The following is a 12,148-nucleotide window of genomic DNA, read 5'->3' on the forward strand; positions in this document are numbered from 1 at the left end:
AAAATGTGTGAGGAGAACTAAAGAAAAATATTATCCGAAATTTTTTTCGAATCCTTTGCATATCGTTTGATTACTGTAATTACTTATAGAATTAAATACAATTTTCAAACTGTCCAAACTGGACAATCAATTGATCAATATATATATTTTACGACATTCGTACATAAATATATAATTAAATTATAAAAATCTTTTTTGAGTTTAGGTCGAAATTATACTTAAGTCCAGTATTTTGAAAAATATACACCTACAGCCCAATATTTATGAAAAACCTACAATTTAATCCCCACCTTAGGGGGTTAACGTGTAGATTTTTCGTAGATGTTAGACATGTAGGTGTACGTTTGAACTATGTGGTAATTTCGATCTAACCTCAATAAAAAAAATGATAATTTAATCATATATTTCTGTCTACGGATGTCGTAGAATATTCTACATTGCTCAACTGACGGGTCTATGGATACTGGATGCTGTATAATATTTAAAATTCTTAAATTAATCAACAATATTAATCAAATTGAGTTTAACTCAGATAAAAAAATAAAAAATAAAAAAATAAAAAAATATGGTAGTGGTGGGACAGGGGGTTGGTTGAAGTCTCTGGGCGGAGATACGAGGAGTGGGAGGGGAGGGATCCCACGACGGGAGAGGGACCGTCAGAGGGGGTGAGAGGGGCAAGGAGGCAGTCGCTGCCGCTACCAGGGGGTAAGGGAGGTGGGTGGGGGCGGAGCTGCCGCCGGTCAGAGGGAGTGAGGGGAGGCAGGAGGGGAGGGGTGGCGGTCGCCACCAGGAGGCGAGGCTGCTGCTAGCCCACTGTCGCCAGTGGGGGTGAGGGGAGGCAGGTGGGGAGGGAGCGCGGCCGCCGTCGGGGGATAGGGCTGCCATCGGGCCACTGCCGTCGGGGACAGAGGGGAGGCAGGTGGGGAGGGGGGCGGTTGCCATCAGGGGGCGGGGCTGCTGCCGGGGGGTGAGGGGAGGCGGGTAGGGACGGTAGTCGCCACCGGGGGCAGGGCTGCCATCGAGCCAAAGGGGGCCGGGGGCCAAAGGGGGGCGGGTGTGGCCGCCGCCCCGGGCCAAAGGGGAGGTGGAGTTGCTTGGGCCGAGGGGGTGGGGGTGGCTAGGGGGGTTCAGGGTGGCTGCTGCCGGCAGTGGCAGATGGAGAGAAGAGGGAGAGGGAGAGAAGAAGGAGAGAAGAGGAGGAAGAGAGAAGAAGGGGAAGAGGAGTTTACTGGCACGGAGGAGGAGGAGAGATCAGTCATCGTCGGAGAGGGAGAAGTCGCTGCTTGAGAGGAGGAAGAGGTATGATTTTTTTTGTATGATTTTTTTTATATATGCACGGGAGAAATGGAGGTGAAAATGACGTTTTTGAAAACGCTATGGTAAATGATGCTTTCAAAAATGATATTTCACATGGCGCTTCTCTCTTTTTTTTTTTTATTTTTTTCTTGTGTGTCCTGACGGGATGGTTTTTTTTCTATTTTCTATTTTTTTTTCTTGTATTATCTTTTTTTTTTCTGTGATGGACTTCATTTCTTTTTAGTGGAGAGTATGAGGATTGAAAATGTCATTTGTAATAGCGTCTTCAAAACGCCATTTGGACTAGTGTTTTTGAGCATCGAAAAACCCGCATCACGGAGGTCCACGGGGGATGGGGGAGGTCTATGTGGGATGTGGGGATGGTCTACGGGGAATAGGAGGAGGTGATGTGGACTGAAAAATCATCATTTTAAATGACGTTTTCTTGATAGAAAATATCATTCTACGTAACATCTTATGATTTTATATTAATATTATAAATAAATTACAATATATATTATTTTTATAAAAAAAAATTAATATTATTTGAGTAGTGAATTCGAATCCTTCGGATAAGCAAGGTCGTGGTCGGCTACATGGATCAAGTACCGCTCAAAGGAATGCCAGATGAATTCCACATCTGGGTCATTCTTGGACACTGAAAAAAGATATCAGATATGGGCAGCAGATTTCTTCGTATCAAGGTAACAATCACAGCTTGACAAGGCGTTCAGATGCGGAACCTTTCAAGATCCAGAGCGCACCACACAACACGCTTAGATTCACGAACCTCCCACGCGTCACATGCGGCCTACACCGTGTCCCAACAACCGTCCCACCCACTAGTGTGTTTGGTGATGACTTAGACCACGGGAATACGATAGACGGAGGAACGGGTGGCCACCTTTCCCACTTCCCACCATGGAAAATAAGCAGCCTCCCCCAGGCGCCTCACCTACTACCCCCTCGATCACCCGACCCACCCTGCATGCGTATGACATAAATACAGGACCCCTTCCTCAACCGATTTCTTAGCGGGATCCTTCGCACGATCGATCTCTGCTCTCGCGCGCACCTCTACCACTCTCCCGCTTCCCTTATCGTTCTACCTAGTAGTAGCAGTAGCAGTAGAAGTAACTGTTGTTGTTGCTCTTGATCAGTGCTTCTTTTTATCTTCCTGTTCGGTGTTGTTAGCATTTTAATCAGTTGGGATCCTCGCCACCGCCGCCGCCGCCGCCGCCGGCTGAGAGGGGAAGAGGACAAAACGAAGGAGAAGAAATTAAAGCCGTTTCTCTCTCTCTCCCCCCCCTCTCGAGTCTCGATCGATTAATTAGCTAGGAATGGCGCTGATCAGGGTCCCTCCTCCCGTTCCCATGCCAACTGATATTAGTAGGGCGAATCTCGTCATACTAACCCCTGCCGCCGCCGCCGCCGCCGCCAATAAGGGAAAAAGAATATCCTCCTCCTCCTTTCTGTTGGCTATCAAAGGCAGCCTACGCAAGCAGCAGCAGCAGCGACCCAACATCACCACGACCTTTTCTCCGCTGCAGGCCGCCGAGGACCTTGCCGCCCGCCTCGGCCTCGAGATGGCCACCGCCGGCCTCGAGCTTCTCTTCCGTGACCGCGAGGCCTTCGGCGCCGGCGACCATCCCCCGCCTGCCTCTCCCGGCCGCCAACGGCGTCCCGTCCGCGTCGCCTACCAAGGCGTCCCGGGCTCCTACTGCCAGGAGGCCGCCGCCGAGGCCTACCCCTCCTCCTCCCATCCCCCCTTCCTCCCCTGCCCCCACATGGAGGCCGCCTTTTCCGCCCTCGAGGACGGCTCCGCCGACCACGCCGTCGTCCCCATCGAGAATTCCCTCGACGGCCCAATCCCCCGCAACCTCGACCTCCTCCTCCGCTATCCGGGAGTCCGCATCGTCGGCGAGCTCCTCCTCCCCGTAAACCACTGCCTCCTCGCCCTCCCTGGAGCCCCCCGGTCGGCCCTCCGCCGCGTCGTCAGCCACCCCCAGGCCCTCGACCACTGCCGCCACCGCCTCCAGGCGCTCGATCTGGAGGTGGAGGAGGTCTCCAGCGCCGCTGATGCCGCCCGGGTCGTAGCGGAGGGCAGGATCTCCGACACAGCGGTGATCGGAAGCAGGATCGCCGCCCGCGTGTTCGGGCTGCGCGTCCTGGAGGAGAACTTCCAGGACCAGGGCTCCGGCGGCGGTAACATGACCCGCTTCCTCCAGCTCGCCCTGGGCGGCACCGGCACCGGCACCGGGAAGACGACGGTGGCCTTCTCCCTGCCGAGCGGCCCCTCGGACCTGTTCCGGGCGATGTGGGCGTTCGAGAGCCGCGGGGTGCGGGTGGCGCGGGTGGACCACCGGCCCAACCGGTCGAGCCCGGTCCGGGTAGTGGACAAGGCGGCGTACCTGGACTACGTGTTCGTCCTGGACCTTGAGGGGGCCGAGTCCGAGGACCACGTGCGAGCGGCGCTCGCACGCTTGAGGGAGTTCGCCGGGTTCGTGCGCGTGCTCGGCAGTTACGGGTGCACCTGCGCGACGAGATCGCGGAACCGCAGCCCTGCTCCCGTTACGCCGAAAAATTGTTAGATAAGAGTTTTTTTTTTTTTTTGGTTTTTTATTCACAATGTTAGATACGAAATAGGAAGAAACAATTAACTGTTCATAATATATATGTTCTGTTTTTTTTCCTTTTCTTTTCTTTTCTTTTTTTAATATGGGATACGTGAAGCAAATCACAAATATTTTTTCATTCTACCTTTGGGGCTCTACAAAATTCTCAGATTAAGAGTGCTTTTCTTTTTATTGTGTTTGGTTGGGGGGGGGGGGTTCATCTTTCCTAGACCAAATTTACCGTAGATTCCCACCTAACGAGCCGGTCGTGGTCAAAACATAAAGCAAACCTAAACTATGACGCTTTTTTCGTCAATCACTAGTTATTCCGTTGCCTGGCCCTTTACATCTATGTTTCGTCTTTGTGGTTGTTCATGTCACCAATCCTGTTCTTGGTATCATTACATTATAAGCCTCAATGACCTCACTATCTCCTTGATTTACAGTACCTTTGGTAATATGTTCTCAAGAACATAATTACTTCAACTAATATTATATCTAGAGTCATCAAATTAATACCATATCCCTATGATGACAATTTCACAGCTCGTACGGATGCTGAAAATTAGTGTACATCTTTTATGAGAAACATAGTGAAATTTCATTATCTTGAGTTGAATCTTGGACCTCACTGATGAAGAGAGAGGTGCCAATTGATGGAAATTATCATAGTATCATAATTTTGTTTCATCATCATCCTCCGATATGTGATGCTAACAAAATTGTCTAAAGAAATATGATAGTCATAATAGATCTAAGTTAACCTTCTATTATCACTTACAAAAAAATAAATTGGGGTAGGTATGTGCAATGATGGTTTAGGAAAATTGTAAGAATTTTATTAAATGGAGCAAGCTGAAAAGGTATAAACACGTGCAATAAAGATGGACTGACATTTGTTTGATTATGGAACTTTATTTGTCAAACCTTACTTCTGAATTGAGAGCTGAAGTACATGCAATGATGATTGATTTCCAATATTCAATACCAAGATTAATCATGTACACCCTGTGATGATCGTCTCCGCGCAATGATGTCCAATTTCAGGTACGAGACAGTCTAAAGAAATATATCTTCGTTGCAGCCAATCAGAGGATGTAGCAAGGGTAAAAGCAACAACATATTTTGTTGCTACATATGTAATGATTTTGAGTAATATATGGCATTTAATGGTAATGGTTGTTCTTGGGTTTTGATCAGTCTCTGTTAACAGGTAGTGGCATTCTAAGACAATATCATAGATATGCTACAATAGAGAGCCACTGGATATGCTATTTGATGTTTCCACTATTTGAAGATTTCTGTAAGTTTTAAGTATTAATTCATCTGAAGTATATCTAATAGAATACATATTATATATCATAAACTTGCAACATCGAGCCGCCATCATAAGGGGTAATGATACAATCATATAACTGCTGTATATGTAACGGGGTATACTGGTTAAAAGCATTACCGGAAGTTTGGAATAATGGAGAAATGAGAGGCTAGAATCCAGGCATGACGAAGGTGGAGACCTTCTCGCCTAACAAAGGCTTGTAACCTTCCAATAAGTCAAGGTAATTTAGGTGAGATTTCTCATCCAACAAGGTCAAAGTATAATTAAGCCCGGTGCTGCTGGATTAATAATTCTTAGAACTCCAAAACTTTGAAACTAGTTAAAGATAGATTTGGCTGCAGGAAATTTGCTGGCTTTTCAAGTTTCAAAGCCCGAGTCACGCCATCCGTCGTCCATGGTTGTCGGAAATTCACGCCCGATGAGCTCGCTGGTACTTCAATTAAAAAAACACTAGTCCTCCAATTAGCCCATGTGAACCATCCATGCATCTCTCTCCTGGTAGATTCCTTGGCATTTCTCATGGATGACCTTGGACCCACGACCTTCTAGATCCGAACCCAATCCCACCTTGCAGCGACCAGATCCTAAGGAGCCGCGGCAGAGTTTAGCTAGAATTTTCCAACATCTCCTCTCTGGTAGGTGCATAAAGTACGTCATAATTGTTAGCTTCTGACACATGCAATGATGTCATCGAACTGCCAATGGTTGGTTGGTCCGAATGACATAAAGGAATCCACCTAACGCCCCAACTCACGCTCTTTCCCTTTCCCCTTGATGATGGACCCTGCGTCCCAACCATTTTTTTCTCCTTAATTTCTCTAGGGATACCAGGGCATTCAGCTTCTTAAATTATCTTCCCTTTTCCCTTTTTTTTCTTTTTTGTTTTTTCCAAACATCATCTAACTTTTTGTCCATAATAAATCATCCCCGGTATTGATTGCTGAAACCTGCTTTGTATTGCCCGCTGATTAAGCTTTTATAGTTTTCTTGTCCCCTGCCTTCTGTTGTTTTGTTCAGCAGCTTCTCTGCTGATGAATCTTGCAGCTTTGTTTCTCTTGTAAAGTTTAATTTGATAAATTCCCCCAACCACAAAAAAAGAGGAAAAAAGAAAAATCATCCCCTGACCATCACCAATTCATTCTTTCTATGTAAGAAGCATCTTGCTGACACCCCTTGACCTGGCCGTGCACGAGAAATGAACAGTGGGAGACCCAAAATACTTAAAAAGTTGTGTCTAGTTGATGGTGGCACTCTAGTTTCTTTTAGAAGAAAACCGGCCGGAAACCTTGAACTCTGTCATTCTATGGGCTTCTCAAGGATGGATGGAAATTCACATGTTTTGTCGTCCAGATTTAGGCCAATCTCATCCAATATGAGGCTTCTGATTAATCATGCAAGATGATGCCGATGACTTATAGCAGATGGTTTTGCCGAAGACAAATGAGCAGTTCCAGAAAAATATTCCTATTCTCTTACCAACTCCATGTAAACAATTCCGTCGTCGTCTACCTTATCCAAAGACAAACTATTTGTGGAAAGATTTTGTTGAACTCTTCAACTGCAGAAAGTTCCTGGACAATCTGGTATGGATGATTATGAAAATTTTGGAGTCAGGAGACCCACAAACAATCTAGTTGATCTCCGCGTGAGAGGGAACATGCAACTGAATGAGCGAGTGCACCATGAGATGTACGGTCCCAACTTAAAAAATACATCTGACGGATGGCAAAAATACGTATTCTATATTAGTTTCTCTGAAATTATGGTTGCAAGTACCAAGCAATTTGGAAAGGCGTGCATTTATCAGGTACACATAATCGAGTTCCGCAGGCATCAATTTTTTCCGCTTTTAAAGATTCTGAGGATAAGTAATGCTTGGTACAGCTAAATTTGTTTGCAACAATAAAGTTACAAGGACAGAACCATGTCAGAAATCTAAACTGATTTACTTATCTTTACCGGGTCAAAGAATTATAATCAAACTAAATGCCTTCTTCCAATCCAATACATAAAGGCCACTTCTCTTGTGGTATTTCTTATGCTAAACTGATCGAGGAAAAGGAATAGAGATCATTCCACCCTGCATAGAAATAACATCTAGTTTGAGCCAATTGATGACGCGAAGAATTCGAGAAGATTTCTAATCATTCCGATCCATGCATGTCACACCAAGTGCCTGATCGGTAACCATTTTTAAGTAAACTTGATCAGTAACTGGACTTTCAAATTATGAGTATGTAAAGCTTATGGAAACTTTTGGCTTTGGAGTTATACCATATCCTGAAAGTAGGAAAGCAATTTTTATATCATCTGATCTGCAAAAAATTGAAAAGACAGGAGTCATGAATAATAACTTTAGATCAAGGAAAAGAACAAGGAAGAACCAAAGAATGATTTTGTGCTGTCAAACAGGAAATCCTAAGGGACGCCGTTGAATTTAGGGGTTTGTGTTGTTGAAGGTTTAAAAAGATCATTGTTTCGATAACCATAGTGGACTGTGACAAAATTAATATAAAACAGCCATATCCGTAACCATGGGGGACAGTAATATTGACAAATGAACATTACGAACTCAAAAAAAAAAAAAAAAGAAAAAAAAAAGAAACCTAGAATCTTACCTTTTGATTTAAAAGAAACAATCAGGTGAAACGGCAATTACCAATCAATCTTCCAACATATAATGGAAAACAATAATGCCATTGTGATATGGAAAATATTTTAAGTTAAAACCATTAGTTTTAAAATATCAAGATAAATATTGATCTGTTGGAACAATGTTGTATGTCAGATAAAATTTCTTGCGATCACCAATTTGTTTAATATGTCAATAACTTAAAGAAGGTAAGCAGAAAAAACTGATAGGACAGTCATTGGGAGTTTTATGTCATCATTATTTAGAAACATGATCAAAAAAAGGTACCATTATATCGATCGAGGGAAAGAGCTCAGAGCAAAAGAATAGTGATAAAAGGATATCATATCCCTATGGCTAAGATGTGAAATACATCAACCTTCACGTTAATTGTTGTCATTGAGCAAGAATATTGGTATAGGCAGCCACCTAAAGCTAGAGATAAATGACGTGTTCATGGTACTAATTTTGGCTGCAATTTCAATTTGGAGAAAAAAAGTGAGCAAACCGAGAAGAGTTTGGAAGAATTCGAAAATCGAAGTTAATAATAATAAAAAATTATATAGTTTCATATATAACATATACAGAGATTTAAAAATAAAAGGATACCAAGAATAGGAATTACTTTAAATATGAAATCTGATAAAAATGAGAGGAGAAAAAGGGATAGTTAAAAAACATAAATATCTGGAGCATAGGTTCCACAACACAAGCTTTGATTTTGCACTTGCACATGCATGTCACCGTGGAATCACGGCATCATCTTGACCGGAAAGTACTCCATCTTCTCCTATGGCCCAAAAAAGCGGTGTCACTGGGCTCCTATTATGTTTGGGAACAATTCTCCATCATATGGTAAGAGAGGATTGATGCAGCTCATAGGATTTGTTACCAAACATGGGAGTTCATTAATTATGGAATTACCTGATCAACAATTATAGACCGGATGTACTTTATGCGCATGGCAGTTACAGAATCTGTAGCCAATCTTCTGGTTGATGGGGCGCCCATATTTTATGGGCGGGGAAACATTGCATAATCCGCCAACAAAAGAGAATATCACACAAATAGGCAAAGGTAGATAGAGTAGTTCGGGTTTTTCGATTACCGGACTTGATTTGCTTCCCATAGTCATGTGAATCGAGGGGTTGCACTCGTACAAGAGGAAAGATCTAGCCACACAACTCCTCCAACTAAAGGGAGAGATAATACATTTTCTCGTATCCTCTCCTGATTGATCAATTTGACCATGCCCTACCGTCAGTGAGCCTTGTTTCTATTGGCTAATAACAAACAAAAGTATCATAACTCTAAAGGGGTGTTTCATTGGAAGGAGTTGGTATTTGAAATCAGAATAGAAATGGATGACTTCCATTCCAATCATTTGAGTGGAAGGAGTCCCATTCTGATTCCGATTCGGAAGGAGTCCTATTCCGATTTCGATTCGGAAGCAAAATGAAAATGACTCAATCTATCTAAAACTTGATCTCTACTCTCCCCTAAGGATTCAAATTTTTATTCTGATTTCGATTATAAATCAAGAGCTTCAGAAGATTTGACTATTCCTATTCCGATTCTGAATCCAGTTGCGAACTAAACACCTCTTAAATGTTGTCATCTTGCTAAGACTCTCTTTGAATATTAGAATAAGTTGTATGAGTAGTATCGTTATCTTATGGCTGGTCCTCCTCTCCTCTATGCTACGAATTAAGATCCATTCCTTGATATCAATCGGGTCTTTTGCTGGCAAGAAAGTGGAAACATCTAATTTCTTTTATTTTCTAGTTGTTGGTGACCATGGGGATATGAGAATTGAGAAAAAATTGATACACTTGTTGCAGCCAATCCCCTGATGCGCTTATTGTTGGAGAAGAATACCTGCAAAAGAAGTCTGCACTGACCGAAATTATGTCCGGTGGGGATCCTCTGATGCTTAATCAGTGGGAAGTAGTGAACAGCAGATAAAAATTTTCAGAGAGGTAGAGTCTCAACCCAGAAGTATCTTACCAATACTGTTCATTTACTTTCTTTTATCGACGAGTTATTGATAACTGTTTGTAATGGTTAGACATGTGAGTCCGCTTATTTCGATACTATATGATCGTGGAATGGATGGTTATATCCATTACTGACAATGGTATGTGGCCGTTATGCGCTTTCTATGCTAACGGTTTTCAGTATACCGACTATACGTCGGTAGTCCGAGTGTATCGACTGTATGTTGGCAATTATAGAAATCCGAATGACCATTGATCGATAACTCTGATACATCGATGGTCATCGATTATTAAGTTGGTTGAGTCATCATAGTTGAAGTGTTTGCCAAGGAGGTTGAGAATAGCCGACTGTTGGTCGGCCTACTGATTGATAGTTAGTGGTCTGTGACTATCAGATCGATTAAAAATTGGATAATATGTTGTAATTGAGGCGAAACTCATTCTGTGATGTAGCTTTGATGGTTCGTCGTCTACAATTGGTAGATATCTGATAGACCGACTGTGAATCGGATAAGCAGACTGAATTATCCCAACAGTTGCCCCCTACTCCCAAGTCCAAGGTGGCTTGACATGTGAATTGGCACGTCGGACGAAGAGAGTTGTCATGTGCAATCTCGAGCTCCGATTCGACTACAGATATTAATGATTTTTTTAAAAAATAAAAAAATCTTCTATCATTTTATCATTTCGATATCCGTGAGATCATCATTGGGATGTCGATTCGAGAAGATGGTTTGGCATTCGGAGAATTCGATCGATTTGATTCTGACTAGTCAATTTCGATCACATATCCAAGTGTCATTGGTTTTGAGCCGTTCACACGAATAGAGGTGAGGTGGCATGATCTAGTGGTAGATGCATCGAACCATTCGATCTATAGTCGGTTTCGATGTAGCCATGCATCAAAATCTGGAGCAGTCTTGATTTGAATAATTTCATCCTTACCGTTGATGGGTCCTATATATACAATGTCACTTTTGTTTAGATTTTTTGTTTCTGCAATTGTCATCTTCTCCTACAATAGAGGGTTCCGTCTTGGGTGTCGAGAGCTTTAGGATTTTTGGAAGTCCTCTTTGTATTCTTCACATCATCCCTTAGCTCCAAGTTGTGTTTTCCTTCCTCCTCCCTTCTTCTTCTAGGTTTCTCTTTACCATCTTTCAATGACAAGTAGGGGTAGGAAAGATAAGGGAAATGTTAGAATAGATGAAACTCCTTAAGATAGTCGATTGGAAAACTCGATTGATGATTCTCTTTCGGGTCCAGAGATGGAAGCTTCTTCCTTATCCGGATCTAATGTCGATCGGCTCCAGGAACAATATCATATCCCGGAGCAATTTCAACTCTTTGCTCCTAGTCTGGATGGTCGGGTGAGCTCTCCTCCTCTGAGTCAGGTAGCATTTTATGTAGAGGACCTTCAGACCGGTCTTTGCTTTTCGATTTCAGAGTTTATTCGAAATCTCCTTGACTATTATTGTCTTTGTGTTGCTCAATTAGCTCCGAATTTCATTCAGCTAATTATCAGTTTTACTTTGTTGTGTCATCTGACCCCAACCAACCCTCAGCCTTCACTTTTCTGCACCTTCTTCATCTTTCATCCCCATTCGAAAGCAAAGGGTTGGTGGTTCTTTAATCCGAAAAAGGGTTTATCTTTTATTTTCAGTCTTTTATCGTCTATTCATGGGTAGAAGAACCAATTTTTCTTTATTTTTTCTTCATCATCCTGGGGCTTTCCTTCATCCTAGAGAAATTCGAGAATAAGTTCTAACGAAAATAGTCAAGTTGACATTATCGATCGGGAGGACTTTCTCTGACTGAAGGACATAAAAGTCCCTGCATAGCGAGAGCTAATGATAGAGCAAGCTCTCTATGATGTCGGATTTAGCCCGGTGACCTCTTTAGGTATAGTTTAGTCGATCACTCATTTTGTTTTTTATTTATTCTTGAACTCTGTAACTAAACTTTTTTTGCCTTCTGATTGTAGTTATGCGTCCGACGATGCAAATCTTGATGGCCAATGTTTTTCAGCATGCTGCTAAGAAGAGAGCAACGACCAATGTCAGACCATCCCGAATAATAAAGAAAAGTTGGGTCGGTTCGGAGTCGGTACTGGTAAGGGAGACCGACACTCCATTGGTGGTGAGTTCCAATGCTGAGTCGGTTATCATATTGTCGGCTCCAACAGCACTTCCTCCATCCGATATGCCATCGATCGAAGTGGAATCAACAAGAGACGGCAATGTTGCAGCCATCATACTGGCAGTGGCTGAGA

General features: G+C 43.1%; 1 protein-coding gene across 1 annotated transcript; it reads left to right on the top strand.

The window, feature by feature from the left end:
* The first annotated feature begins 2,206 nt into the window (after positions 1-2,206).
* LOC105040155 (arogenate dehydratase/prephenate dehydratase 2, chloroplastic) lies at positions 2,207-5,087 on the top strand. Its single transcript, XM_010916558.4, has one exon. The coding sequence runs from the start codon at positions 2,637-2,639 to the stop codon at positions 3,885-3,887; it is 1,251 nt and encodes a 416-aa protein (XP_010914860.1). The 5' UTR covers positions 2,207-2,636; the 3' UTR covers positions 3,888-5,087.
* Positions 5,088-12,148: the final 7,061 nt, after the last annotated feature.

The sequence above is a fragment of the Elaeis guineensis genome, chromosome 1 (assembly GCF_000442705.2).
Source record: "Elaeis guineensis isolate ETL-2024a chromosome 1, EG11, whole genome shotgun sequence".
NCBI lineage: Eukaryota > Viridiplantae > Streptophyta > Magnoliopsida > Arecales > Arecaceae > Elaeis > Elaeis guineensis.